The sequence below is a fragment of the Phyllostomus discolor genome, chromosome 4 (genome assembly GCF_004126475.2).
Source record: "Phyllostomus discolor isolate MPI-MPIP mPhyDis1 chromosome 4, mPhyDis1.pri.v3, whole genome shotgun sequence".
Lineage (NCBI taxonomy): Eukaryota > Metazoa > Chordata > Mammalia > Chiroptera > Phyllostomidae > Phyllostomus > Phyllostomus discolor.
In genome coordinates this window covers 181,404,672-181,419,993 of record NC_040906.2, presented here as the reverse complement: position 1 = coordinate 181,419,993, position 15,322 = coordinate 181,404,672, and the positions used below count along the sequence as shown (strand labels likewise).

At 35.7% G+C, this 15,322-nt stretch overlaps 1 protein-coding gene across 8 annotated transcripts in view; it reads left to right on the top strand.

Moving 5' to 3' along the window:
• PTPRK (protein tyrosine phosphatase receptor type K) overlaps positions 1 to 15,322 on the top strand; it is a 490,478-nt gene that overhangs the window by 241,259 nt on the left and 233,897 nt on the right. For all 8 annotated transcript variants that reach the window (XM_036024680.1, XM_028510317.2, XM_036024685.1 and 5 more), the window contains exons 4-5: positions 7,806 to 7,887; positions 10,200 to 10,315. In XM_036024680.1, coding sequence (XP_035880573.1) covers positions 7,806 to 7,887; positions 10,200 to 10,315 — 198 coding nt within the window. The remainder of the gene's footprint in view (positions 1 to 7,805; positions 7,888 to 10,199; positions 10,316 to 15,322) is intronic.

The following is a 15,322-nucleotide window of genomic DNA, read 5'->3' as shown; positions in this document are numbered from 1 at the left end:
TGAAAAATGTATTGAATGGCATTTTTACATTTTGGGTTATTTCACTTAACTTTCATTTCCCTCTCCCAATTGCCTTTTTGACTTTTCCTCTCTTTTGCTAAATTCATACTCTAACATAAATTAGTCTCTACCATGAATAGTGGGTCCTATTTCAATTTGTTTCTGAATACATATTTAAAGATGTTTAAAGAATGTAGTATTATGCTCTGTCTGCCTACCTCAGCACTGGGGATGCCGCTCAAGGAGCTGGGCACATTATACTGAGGCCAGCTTCACATGTAGCCGTTTAATTGAAGTGAAAAAAGGAATCATGTAACGGTCCTTCAATGATGTGCATGTCACATGGTTCCAAGCATTTCTGTTATTGTTGTTTTTGCATTGGAAATGAGAATGAGGAACCTAGTGAGTGTATGGTGCTGAGTCTGTTGCAGTCTGAGGGCCAAGAAGTGTTTCCTTGTGGTCTTCAGCATCATGGCCGCCTGGAGCTGCTGGTCCTAATATCACTGGCTGGGTCTAAGGCGCTGGTTATGATGAAATAGTCCCTGGAGAAGGACAGGAAAGGGAGGAAGGGCTTAACATTTGTGAAGAACCACCTAGATTGTGTATAATCTCTTTTAATCCTCACAATGACCCTGGAAAAAAGATTTGAATTGGGTCCTGTGACTGGGGGTGCACTTGTCTGTGGTATGGGTGTGTGTGTGTGCTCATGTATTGGGTGTATCTCCCTTATCATGAAGGACTCACACTAAAACCCATTTGAGAGAGCAGTCTATGTTCTCCCGCCCCTACCCTCCCAAAGGAACCTTAACGCTATGGATAATGTGCAGAGAACACAAACGCTCCTGTGACATTCATTTTGTGAATATTGTTTATCTTTGGTTCAAGTTTTGAGTTTGTTTTCAGAGATGAAAAATTTGTCTGGGACTCTCTTTGCCACATTATAGAGTCCTGTTTTTATACATATTAATTGACATCAATATCCAAATTAAAAAGACTTGACAATTTTTTGCAAGTGCAAGATTTGGGGAATGAAAAATAATTTAAATAGCTAATGGATTATTATTATTAACTTAAATATTCTAGCACAGGATCTAAAAATATTGTTAGTTCCTTTATTTAGATCTTCTAGATATTTTGGCGATTGCATTAGGGATAGTTAACTCCCTGGACTAACTTGAAGTATAGGAATGTACTATGCTTGCATTTTCATTTTGGTGTAGTCTTCTGAAAATCTCCTTCTTTGGATTTTTTTTAAAATCCAGTCTACTTTGAAATCCCCTAAGTTTCATTTTCTCCTTTTGATCTGTGATCCTGCATTTTCACTGTTTTACCAGACATTGGCGGTGTTTTTTGGCTGATGTTCTGTTGTTCGTCAGGTAAACTCAGTATCACTGGAAAGGCTTGTGGTTGGATGGATGTTGTAGTCTCCATGCAAGTGTGGTCTTGTTATAACTAATATTGTCACCTGTGTTAGATAGTGTAGCAGTTCCTTTCATCACTTAGGCAGTTGGTAATGCTAAACCTCAGGATATTTTTGTAACATTGACATTTTATTGAAGAATACTTGACTATACTATACATTGAATCTGCATGCTAAAATCAACTTAATTTACTAGTATATTGTTATAATTGTGTGGGTAGATAGGACTGTGTGTGTGTGTGTGTGTTGAATGAGACAGAGAAAGCCGCTCAACACCAGCTTCTGTTGAGCAGCAGACCTTGTAGCTCTGCACACAGCCTGTGTGCACTCAGGTACCAGGGTGTGGTTTCAGAATCTCTGGAAGCCTAATTACTCCCTGCAAACTGCAGAGTCCTAAGGTTAAGTCTTGACAGGACCAGTCCTAAGGAAGTGGACCTGTTTAATGTTAGGATGTCTTAAGAAAAATAACTGATTTTTGATTCGTTATGCACCTGTATATTTGACTTGTTCGGCACAAGCTCTTCTGGGAGCTCTAAGCAGAAATGTATTCCTTACGGTTTTTAACTATTCAAGGGAAGTAATTGTATTTTCATGATTTCTAAATTAGCTTGGGAAAATAATCTGGAAGTTTCTCAAGGGAGAGTTATTTTATTATGTTAACAGAGTTATATCAGTTAGGTAAAGATGAACTGAATATTTTATCCCATACTTTGTCCTAAGGCAAAACTGTTTAGAATCATCCACTGATATCACATAGTTGTTTTCTTTAACATCTTGGAACTCCTTCTAGTTCCAGCTTTCAACAGGGGTCCTGTGGTTCACTGATGCCATTGACGAGTAAGAACTGTCACTGTACTCAAAGACCTTATATTTTAGTAGAGGAAGACAGACTTTGAAAAGTTACTTATGCAGTTAATCATAGTTATAATACTGTTCTCTTTGTGACTCTAGCCTGTAGACACATGTTACAAAACAGCCTCTAAAAAGCAGATATTAATTCCCAACTCACTTAGGATCAGGTCAGTGGATAGTAAACACTCCTCTCCTTTGTGTTTCTTTCCTTTCAACCATGGTACCATTCATCCCCATTATTGCCTCCCTCGGGACCCCAAGTCATTATCTTCTGTTCACTTCAGTACTAGTTGCTCTCCCCACCTCCTCCTTCCCCTAAATCACCTTTCTTATTTTGCCTCATCTCCAGAAATCACCTTCCTCATTTTACCTTAATTCCCCAAATCACCTACCTTATTTTAACCTGATACACTGGTTAAACAGATCCTATAATATTAATATTTCACCAGTGTTCTCACTTTACATGCAAACATCTCACTCTCTGACCATAACATAAACTCATTCTCTTCTACTCTGCTCAGGTTACTGACGTCATCCGCCAACCTCATGGGGAGCATCAGTCCATCAGACGTTCTGTCTTTCTTCAGTTCATCAACTTGCTCGCCATATTAAAACTTGATTTCATTGTGCTTTTTTTCATTACATTTACTATTTCCATACAATTTTTGCCTGTTTTTTTTCCTGTCTACTATTTTATAGGCTTAAAACCAAGCACATTACACTACGTTTAAAAGAAACCACTGTTCATGGTAGATCAGGATGACAAGAAATCCGCGGCGCCGACTTCAGTTGTGCTCACTGTGCGCTTGGACGTACAGCTGCAGTATCCCGTTTCATTTTTCTTGTTCCTTCTCCTCTTTGTACCCCTGCATCTGACTCTCACCAACTCCCAAACTCCTCCTCCTTATCCGCCTATCCTTCATCGCTGAGAAAATTGAAGTCATACAGTAAAAATGCTCTTATCTACCAAACCTCCAAACTTACTTCTATCTTCATTTATACTCTCGTTTTTCCCTCGTTATAAAAAAGTGTAGAGCCCCTCCTCTGACTGATGCTTTAGATATTGTACTTGGTTATCTCACACTGGCGGTTATCGTTTCCCTCTCATGTACCCTCAGAAATCCTTTAAATAGGCTTTACATTTTCTTTTAAAGTCTAAAATTTAAATTAAAAAAGGGAAGGTCATTTTAAATAGGTTTCAATTTTACATGAAGTCACATGAGTAATTTTACATACATTTTTCTGTAAGTTAAAATTACACTTACGGAATGTGAACTATATGCATGTCTGACTTTGGAGGCAACACTAGTTTAACATCATTGTGTATCGAAATGAAATGAAGTGCGATTTTTTTTCTAGATTTTTAAAATACCTATAATATCTTTTACTACATAGTGTTTCATGTATAATTTAATCATTTCACGTATACCGTTCAGTCTTCACAAGAAACTTGTGATATAAGCGAGGCCAATGATGCCTAAATGAGGCTACAAAGAACAGAGTTAAATAAACTACTTGGATTACATGTGATAGTGGACCAGCAACTAGATCTCAGGCTTCCTGATTTTGAGTTCAGCTTTCCATTATATGAGGTGCTTCCTCTGTACTAAGTCAGTTTACCATAGGATAAAGTTTTCTTTGTCTTTTGGGTCTGTATTCCCCTCCCTACTTTAATTTAACTTCAGTTATTTACTTAATAATCCAAGAATGTTGCTAGAGTAGCAAAAACTTGATTAGAATCCTCACCTTCAGCATTTCAGGTAATGGAGTGGAGGGAAAGCAGCATAAAAAGCAGAGCCCGTGTGTTCTGTTCCTGGGCTGGCCTCCTGGATGGGCTCAAGTTGATGTTTGGTATCGCTTTCACTGCTCTCCTCTTCTGGGAAGCCCTGGTAGACTACTTGACACCAAGCATTACATCTGACCTGAGCATTAGCCCAAGCAAGCTCTGCGTAATTAAGCCATTCAGATTTGTTTCCCCTGACTGGACAGAAGAGCCTGACAAGGTGAGGGCTCTGTCGGAGCGATAACACTGATTAGATCCTTAGCAGTAAAGGAATCTGATCTTAGAAATTTCCTCTAGCTCTCATTAATGAGGCAAAGACAACACTTAGGAGGGAAAATGAGGTGACTAAAAAGAGAAACATTTTTTTTTCGTTAATAAAGAACCGATTCTTTTGAATCAAGGCCTAAATTTATTGTCCAGAAGAAAGCTCAATTTAAAAGAACAAATAAAGTTTTTTCTCAAGGGTGTAGTCATTATGTTTAAAGTTATCACTTATAAGGAGCAATGGAAGTTAAACAATTCAAGCAAATAAAACCAAAATAAGCCTAGAAATTAGAATAATTTAAGTACTGCTGACTAAAACAAAACTGACTAATTATACAAATATATGGTTCATTCATAAGGATGTTTTGTTTTTCAAAAATGGGTTTTTCCCTTTTTCTTTCAATGCCTTCTCTTTCTACATTCAAGCAAGTACAATATTTTTCTGGGATACACATACAAATCTGACATAAAAAGAATGGTGATAACCTTATTTTGTTTATGTCGTACTTTTGCATGTGGTACTATTTAATCCTCATAAAATATTGTAACGAGAGCTGCATCATATCTATATTTTAAAGTCTGATCCCCTCCTCTGTTTCTTGCTAAGCCTTTGGTTCAGTATTTAAAGAGTAACACGGTAATTGTTTTCATATCAAACACGTTTAGATGAAGTGTAAATCCTGTGTATACACAGTTGAATATCTCTATGTTCCTAGGTCAGCTGTCCTTTCGTCATGAAGCATTTCTCTTCCTCCAAAGACTTTGTTCTCCTACTTCTCAACTTTAACTTATTACAGTGAAATCAGTAATCACCAAGGACAAACTTGAAGTGGACAAGAAGTAACATAGGGAAAGCTTATGAGGAGAGTGGATGGATGGGAAATGAATCGGCCACCCAGCCTGCTGCCTGTGTCCTACTGTCATTGGCTTCTGGATGGTTCTAGAAGTACAGTGTCAGGATGGGAAGGCTGTCATGCTGATGATACTGCTATTTTGTCAATATAATACCTAATTAGAATGCCAGTTGAATGACATTGATTTTTAAAATTTAAACTTGAAACTTTAAAAGGAAATTTAAAGCCTATTTAAAGGAAGTGTTCTCACTGTGTTTGCTGCTTTATCTTGAGAGAGGCAGTGTGGTGACATTGATGGGAGAATGCAACTTAGAGGGAGGCTAGCCAGGGGACATTCCTGACTGCTGCTTGTCGGTAGGCTGTTAGCCTTCGGTACCATTACTTTACTTTTGTTTTTAGTAAGGATAAAAATAATACGTACCTCATATGATATGTGTGTGTGGTGGGGTGTGTGCTCACATGAATGCGTATGCTAGTTTAGGACAGACTCTTGTATATAGTAAGTGCTTGATAAATGTTAATTAGTATAGCTGTCAATCAAGCCTTTGCCTCTCCACTGTAGTAAAACTATCTATTGGAAGTTACCAGAGAACTCCTAATGTCTAACTACAGTTAATACTGTTTAATTCTAGTTTTTCTTGACTTCTCTCCTATATTTTATATTTTTTTACCACAGCCTACATTAAAAGAAAAACTAGGCTCCCAAATTTCCAATTTGTCGTTCCTTTTTCGCACAATTCTAGTGAGCTGCACGGTTTCCACTTTCTCTTCTCAGAGGCCCTAAGTCTGTGCTGGGCTAGAAACACAGCCTAATCCCAGAATTCCGAATGGTCTCATGGGAAAGGAGACATGGCTGGAGACTGATCACAGCACCATGTCAGAGAGATTGACCTCCTAAAATCTGTGTTCCTAGAAGTGCCATTGTTTATGCAAATGCCTGTTTTAACATTTTGGTTATTGTAATTTATCCGGACTTTTCTAATCCTTTTGGTGGGAGCGTTGGCCTGCCTGAGACTTCCTGGTACTTCTCTTCCTTTCTTGACCATCATGTGTGAGTCACACTTTCTCGGCTTCATTTCTGCTGGCTGTCTTCTTGCCTCCATTGCAGTGGTCTTCTCCTCTTCTCTTTGAGATACAGCTGTCTAGTCATCTCATAAGCATTTACCCTGTACGTATCCTAGGCAAATCAAACTCGAAATATCTGAATTGTGCTTGGTTATCTTTTACCTCAAATGTGTACATTTTTCTTCATCACTAGTCCTAACTAGGAATCCAAATAGTGTAGCATCCATCTAGTGGACCAAGCCAGGAATTATAATTGTCCACAGCTAATAAGTTAGTAAGTTCTATTTTGTATATCTCCTTAGTATTATTTTTTACCTCTTTTCTTTCTTCTCATTTCTTGATTTCCACTGCTACTAGAATATCACCTGATTGTCTGTTTCTAGTCATCTTTTCTTAGGCCATCCTGGACCTTAAAGCCAAATATATTTCTAATAGGTCAGTGTGATTATATAACTAATTCCTACTGTAAACATAAACTTCACTACATTTCTTAAAATGTTTCCAAGATACTCCAAAAACTCTCCACAAATAAAGGAACCCATAGTCAAATAAAATGTGCAAATATGGTACACTATGTCTATTTTCTCTTGAAAACTCACAGCACATATTATTAAAAGAAAGGTTATATGAATCTCTACTATTGACTCTAACAAGAAAGCTATGCCATATGAGCTAATGTTTGAACATAGAACCTTTTTTTGCTTGTTTAATATTTATTAATGTGGAATGATTGACAGGATACACTCCTGACAACACTCTGAAGGTCTTCAAGGCCTTCCATGCCTTTTCTCATCTCATCCCTTCCTTTTTGAGCCATCGTAGACATACAGATTACATTGATTTAGTTCCTCAAACACATAGCTCTGTTTTTTTAAAGATTTTATTTATTTATTTTTAGAGAGGGAAGGGAGGCAGAAAGAGAGAGAGAGAGAAATATCAATGTGCAGTTGCTGGGGTCATGGCCTGCAACCCAGGCATGTGCCCTGACTGGGAATCGAACCTGCGATACTTTGGTTCGCAGCCCGCGCTCAATCCACTGAGCTAACATAACTTTGTTTTATTCCTTCTTATATTGTCTCTTTTGCCTGAATGTCACTAATTTATCTGATGAGGTCTCTGAAAATTCAACTATTTGAAAAGTTTAGATCATTTGATATCTTCACTGGTCAGCTTACTGCTTGGCATATTGTAAGTGTGTTATTGTAAGTATGTTAAATAAATAAGGAGAATAGAGGGAAATCAATAAGAGAAAGTTTAAGGATATGGGATTTGTTGGATCTGCCTGTTCCTTCTGCATATGTATTGCCCAACCAGGAAATCTGACTTAATAGGTTACTCAAAGCATCTACTGAGAGCTGCTCAACCTCAGTAATTTGATGGTTCTTCAAAAAAATATATTTCATTTACTTGTAGAAACTTTAGAAAATTACTTTATATTATAAGATACAGTTTTATTTCTTACAGGACAAAAATCAAATTAAATTTCTTAAGCTTTTTATAGCTATTCTTCTGCTCTGAAAAGTTTTTATAAATGATTGTTGTAAATGTTTTCTATCTTTCCTGACAGGTAATATTTGAAGCTGAAGTCTCAGGAGGGAGAAGTGGTTATATTGCCATTGATGACATCCAAGTATTAAGTTATCCGTGTGGTAGGTTTGATTAAAAATTGTATTTTTCTGTGTCCCTTCAACACTTATATTGGCTGTGACTGTTGATTGTTTAACACTTGATCACTGCTGTCTCTGCTATTGTTATTATTCCTGGCCTTCGGTTCAGTTGTAAAAGAACACTGAAATATTTCTAGTTTTTAAGTCAAATATTTTTCAAACCTGCAATTAATTATACATATATTAAAGAAGTCTTCTAATTAATTACTGAGAACCAAATGCAAATGAAACTGTAGGTAGGGCTTGTTCGATCACTTGGTATTGGATTTTCTTGGAAATCATAGAAAAATAACAAATCAGAGATCATCTGAAAGAAAAATATAAAGAAGCCTCGTTAACTTATGTAATCTGCCAAGCTGAAATTTGAAGTAAAGTAAAGAGAATGAATTAGTTCACCCTATTCCAAAGTGTCATCATAGATATCTGGTTAATCTATATTAAACAACAAAACAATGGAAAGCCAGTAAAACAAAAAACTCAGTTTACTAACACATTACATTGTGTTAGTACCGTTGTTACATTACATGCACAGCGGTTGTTCAGTCAGTGAGTATAACTACTGTATTTTGGTGTGTGTAATGCACACCCACGTTTTTGGCCCAAATTTTCAGGAGAAAAATCTCTCATTTTAATCTTTTAATTCAGCTATTCATTTATATTTGCATACTACTTTCTTGCATTATAAAGGGATTTTAGCATTTATTTTTGAATGTATTATGGTACAAGGAATTTTATGTAACAAATCATCACAAAACACTAGAACAGATATAAGGTATGTCAGCTACTACCCATGTATAAGGCACATCCTTATTTTTCCCTCAGAAATTTGGGCAAAAAAGTACACATTATACGCAGCAAAATATGGCAAATTTGTGTTTACATTACATTCCCTGAAAAAGACAATTACTGCTTGCGTCCCCACAGCCAGGCGTGAAATAACTGGCAAAAATTCAAACTTTCCCTATATTTCCCGAGAACAGCATTTGTGAGGGTCCGTAAATTCTAGAGAGTGTGTTGAATCATCCTCCTGGTGGAATTTCTGTAGCACATCAGAAGCAGCTTGCACAGGGGGGCAGTGTGCCAGGGGTCAAGGCTTATGCCCCTGGTGAGTGGCTGCAAAACCCTAGTTTGCAGGAGAGTCCCTCATGGAGGATGGCAGATCCCACGTTGCTGGGCCCCTTTCCTGTTCTAATTTGTAGGGCTGCCGGAGCCTCAGAATTTATATTTCTGATAAGTTCCCAGGTGACGCTGCTGCTGCTGGTCTGGAGTTCACAATTTGAGAACCTCTATTCTAGTTCATGTTCTAGCTCAAGCATTCCTTTTTCTGAAGTGCCTACTGAAACGCAGCACTGGAAAAAGGGGTAGCAGACGAGGATCAAATGATTTATACACGTTTTAAGAAAAAGGAGAATAAAATTATCACACTCAGAACTCAAGTTGGCTTACTAAATTCTTTCAATCCATTAGTATATGAAAATGATGTTTCTACCTACAGTTCATTTACACTTCTTGAAAGAGAAATGTTAAAGAAAAGCTTTCTTGAGTAAAATAATAAACTATGAATTGAGTACAACAGCAGCTTCATTGTGATACAGTTTTCTCCGAGAATTTTTTGCTCACAGAGGCTGGGCTTTTTTTTTGTTTATATTTTCTTTCACTGAAAATGAATAAGCTTCTGTCTTAAAAGGGAATTACAGAAAACACCTTTTTGACAGTCATATATGTATAATATATTTTGACTGTACTCATCAGTTGTTGCTGTAATACTTCTGTTGGGTAACTTTCTTTGGAATGTAAAAGAGGAAGTAGATACAACAGTAGTTAAGCTAATATTCTATTTGAGAGAAACACAAATATTTCCTTGCTCTTTGAAATATTAGGGGGTTGTAACTACTGAAATTTTAAAGATCTAACTGCTTTAGATATCATTATATATTTTTATTATTTTTTTCATAATGCTCTGTTTTATACCTATTCGATCTCTTTTGCTTGTCGGACTTGAAACTATTTTGTTGGTACCCATATGCAAAAGTCTATGACAATCCTCTATGCTACGTGTTGAGTGCTCAGTCTGTAGAGTAATGCTCTCATAATTATGGAGCAGTAAGTGATAGAGCTATTGAGGAAAAGTACTGTGAAAGAGAGGAGGTGTCTTTCAGTGCAAAGAAAGCTCAATTTTGTTCCATGTAAGTCTTGGCCAAAGATAAAACATTAACAACATTATTCTCTTGGGGAAAAGTAACATGGCCTATTTTCTTCATGTTAAAACAACAATTTTTTTCTTGCCTTCACAGATAAATCTCCTCATTTCCTCCGTCTGGGGGATGTAGAAGTCAATGCAGGTCAGAATGCAACATTTCAGTGCATCGCTACAGGGAGAGATGCTGTGCGTAACAAGTTATGGCTGCAGGTAAGCCCAAGCTGGCAGCTAAGCTGAAGGGTACACTTGATTTTTTTAAAAGGAATCACTGATGTATTGGTTGTGGTGTCATTCTTTTCTGAGAGAGGAAGAGAGAGAGAGAGGGAGAGGGAGAGAGAGAGAGAGGGAGAGGGAGAGAGAGAGAGAGGGAGGGAGGGGGAGAGAGATGCTCTGTTTCATTTGATTTAATTAGCTGCAGGTCCATTTCAGATATTGTTATTTTTGGAATATGAATAAAAATATAACAGTATTCAGTTAAAAAGTATTTGGATTTGTGTCTAAGGAAACTTAATAATTCTCTAATGTTTCATGTATTTCATGCAAACTGTAAAAACAATTTTTCTAGATTCATTGTATAGGGCCAAAATGAAAATTTCCTCATTTAATATTTTGAAAACTCAACTAAAAAGAGCATAGTACTTAAGTAGGAACTGTCATACTCAGATACATTTACAGAGTATTTTAAGAAATTTTTGGTATTATTTCTAGAAATGTGAATTGGAAGACAACCAATTATTTTTTTTTCAGAATTTTTGTGTATAAAGTTTAATCTTAGACTCAGGTTGACAGTTGCCTTGAATATATTAAATCTTCAATAAGCATGTATTTAATGAGTTGCAATTTAGCATACATGTTAGAGAAACATAAATCATGCATATAAAGAATTTTAGAAGAACCCAAACAATAGACTAAGGAGTGTACCCTGTTTTCAGAGAATTATTTGTCAATCTTGGGGCACTGGGGGTGGGAAGGAGCTAAGTAAGAGCAGTTCCAAAGCCCACTGAAAAAATATTTGAAGTAATGTAAGTAATAATATTTTCTGAGCACATTTATTATTATTTTGTTTCTATTTGCATCAGAATGAGGAAAGAGGTTTAATCAGCTTGAATTTTAAATTCCTGAGAATGCCAACAGAGATGAAAAAGAGAAATTAATGTAAGATTAGCTTAGTTTCTTGAACATAGACGTCAGGATTTATTTTAGTATATCTTTATAGAGGTGAAATTAGTGTTGAGGATAATCATTAGTTTGCAGGTGGTTTGGGTAATGATTATAGTGAGTGATTTATAAAACCATACCTAGTATAATGCCTGGTATTGTACTGGATGTTTTAAATGTATTATTTCACCTAATTCTCACAATAAAATCAGTTGGCAGATGTACTTCATATAAATCTAATTATTACTACTTTTATAATTTTTCTGATTTGCAGGTATAAAGATACCATACTGAATATGTGAAAAGGAAATGAAGCTCCCTTTTTTCTGATTATGCTAATTTCCCATATAGATATTAAAATATAATTATTCCTGGAGAGCAAATTGAATATGGTACTTGCTTTATCATCTAAACCTAAGTCAGAATCTGCCTTACTCTCCCTCTCAGCCTAAATAATAGTTTAAAAAATACTTGTAAACGTATTTTCATTAATTGTTTTGCTAATTATTTTGTATTTATAGGTAGGACCATTAGTTGGCATTTGACTTTTTAGCTGTGATCCAGGTAGTCTTACCTTGGAAAACTAGAGGCTCTGCAGTCTGCACCTGCTTTCATGCTCCAGGATTTAATGTGACATTGAAATAAAAGGGTTTTTGTAAAGGGAGACACCAGTTGCCTTCTAGCAACCCATTCCTGGCCCTGCTGGCCTGAGTGGGTTTTGGTCAAAATACTGCTTTTGTTTGTTTGTTTTCTACTTTGTAGATTGATTCATTTCACTATAGTTTCTTAAAACTTTCTTCTTGCCATGTTTTCAAACTAAGATGAGAGATAAAATTCCGTGGGACTTCTATTCTGCTTTCTATTCTTCATGTTTGCCTAGGTGTGTTTGCATATTTCTCTTCTATTTTGACATTGGGATTGCCCAATTCATCAGCAGTCTGCATATTCACCTTATTTACTAAAAAGAAAAAAGAAACTTTTCTTACTTAAGCTACCTTAATTTATTCTCTTAAGTATTTTTCTCCATGTTTAATATGTATTGAAAACTACCAGTTATTGAAGAGAGAGTTCAAGGGGGTGTGAAGCCATCAAGAGGTGGCAAGAGACCAATAGTCAACAAGTACCTTAAGGGAAAGTTGAAAAGTACTTGGAAGAGAAAAGAAAACTATCAATCACTTAGTTTAGGGATGTTTTCAAATTAATGACTAGTTATTGTACATGCAGAAAATGAGTTGATCAGAAAGTGGCCAGTGACTTAAAAAACTTATTACCCTTTTATTAATATAGTAAAAACATGATAAAGTGGAAAGAAACTTGGTTCCACACTGAATGTTAAAGCCATCCCACACAAACGTATGTCAGGTCAGTTGTGCTTGATGTAGAACCACTTCCTGGAAATCGGGAAGCCTAGTTCTTACTTCTAACCTTAATTCCAGCCCTTTAATTCTGATTACCTAGTTAATTGTGTAGGCTTTAAAGAGTTTATGGAACTATTCTGGGCCTCAGTTTTCTAGCCCTAATCTATAAAACAAGTTGTTGGATAGAGACTAATTGTGATCAACTTTTTATGTCCTCCACATGACTTACATTATATTTAGCATTGTGCTCCAATTGTCAAAATGTTGTCTGAATATGGGGTAGAATAACAAAAACACACAAAAAAACCCAACCGATTTTCTATTTTAAAGGAAAAATAACAATACAACTTTTATGAAAGATACTGATAATAATGTCTGTTACTATTTGATATTTAGAATAATTTATGTATGGAAATACATATGCAGAATAAATTATCTCACTTGTTAATTATCTTTAGATTATAATTCATATTGTAACCAATTTTATTGTTTAAAATGATATATAAATTAGGTAAATTGTGGAATGGAGAACAAAATCTGAGTTAATCTAGAATAATCCATAAGTCTTATTATGGTGGTTCTGGATGTATCTCTAGGGAGTGTTGTTTCCTGTAAGATGTCATATTATATAATTATAGAGCCTTAGCAGTAGGTCATTTATTATGAACATTTAGTAAACAATGACAAAACATGTAATTTGAATGAAACTCCTTGTGTATGCTGAGCAGTCTAGTGATACATAAAACAACACATATGAATGTTTTTAGAAGGTTGATGAGCTATAAATAGAGTGAAATCACGATGCTTTCTGGAACATAGTTTTCCAAATTGTGGTCAGTCAACTTATGCAGTTGGCAAAAAGTTCATTTGTTCTTTCGTTTGTTTTTTTCCCCCATAAGATGGATCTAGTGGTGCTGAGTTGTCTTTAACTTCATTTGAAACAATTTTATTAGATTATATTGTGACAGCTGTTATAGCAGCGTGCTTTAACAAAAAACTTATCGAAATCAGTGAATTTTTTAAAAGATTTATTTATCTTTAGAGAGAGGGGAAGGGAGGGAGAAAGAGAGGGAGAGAAACAGCAATGTGTGGTTGCCTCTTGCATGCCCGCCACTGGGCACCTGGCCTATAACCCAGGCATGTGCCCTCACTGGGAATCAAACCGGTGACCCTTTGGTTCTCAGGCCGGCATTCAAGCCACTGAGACCCAATAATCAGGGAAAAATCAGTGAATTTTTATGTTGCCATTTTACCATTGAAGATGGAAGAAAATATGCAACATTTTTGATGTATTGTGCTTTATTATTTCAAGAGAGGCAAAACCCCAACTGAAATGCAAAAAAAAAAACTTTTTGCAGTGTATAGAGAAGGTGCTGTGACCGATCGAATGAATCACAGGTGGTTTGCGAGGTTTCTCACTGGAGATTTCTCTCTGGATAATGCTCCACAGTCAGCTAGCTGACATTGGTAGCAATCAAATTGAGACATTAATTGAGAGCAGTCAGTGTATAGCATGTGAGAGGCAGCTGACATACTCAAAGTATCCAAATCAATGACGTTATTGGTGAACATGAAAAATGTGCCTTTTGCTTTACAGAAAAAACTAAAAGGACTATTTGGCCAACCCAACAGTTAGTAACTTAGAATATAGTCTTTAGTTTCTTTTACAGACTTTCCAAATTCCTGTGGTAATAAAGCTGAATGAAGTAGCATATATCTAGATATAAACATAACATTTTTTGTCAACATATGGTTTGTAGTATTTTTCACTGTGGTCAATTCTTGCAACAAGTTTTAGAAATAAGCCATTTTGTGTTCCTGAGGAATTCCCTGTAGTACAGTATTTGTGGATCTTACATTAAGGCTTAGTGTAAAACACAGATTTTAGAAAATAAGATCACAAATAAAATTTTAATGAATAATTTATATGGGTTCTATTCCCAAGTAAAACAATAAAATCACCTTGTTATATTACTGAGAAATATCAGTGAATTTTCTTACAGCAAAATTAGGTTATACATTTTTATAGGTTGAGAGTTTTAATTATGTCCTTTTTTATTTCAACTCTTACTAATATGAATAGTAATGTGATGGCAAGAAAAATGAACATATAAGCCAACAACTAACATGATACAGAAATTCCACTCCTAAGTATCTACCCAAGATAAATAAAGACAGATGTTCACAAAAAGACTCGAGCAAGAGTGTTTATAACAGATTTCTTATATAACAACCAATAATTGTGAAGATCTCAAATGTCTTTTAACAAGAGAATGGATAAACAAATTGTGGTTCATTCAAGCAATGGAATGTCACTCAGTAACAAAGAATGAAGTACAGATATATCACCAGTGTGGATAAATCTCAGCAACGTTATATTCTCAGAAGAAGGACAGACACACAAAACAATGCATACTGAGTGATTCCATTTATAGTAAGCTGTAGAAGAGATAAACTAATTTAGGATGATAGAAGTCTGATAGTATTTGCTTCTGGGGGATGAGGATTGACTGGAAGTGGACAGGGGAAAACTTTCAGGAATAATGTAAACATCTTATATCTTTAGTGATGTGTCGGGTCTATGGGTGTATATACATTTGTCAGAAGTTTAGATCTGTCCAGTTCACTGTATATATAGCTTACCTCAATACATTATGAATGGGGGGGAAAAGTGAGTATATGATACAGCTTATTAAATTCC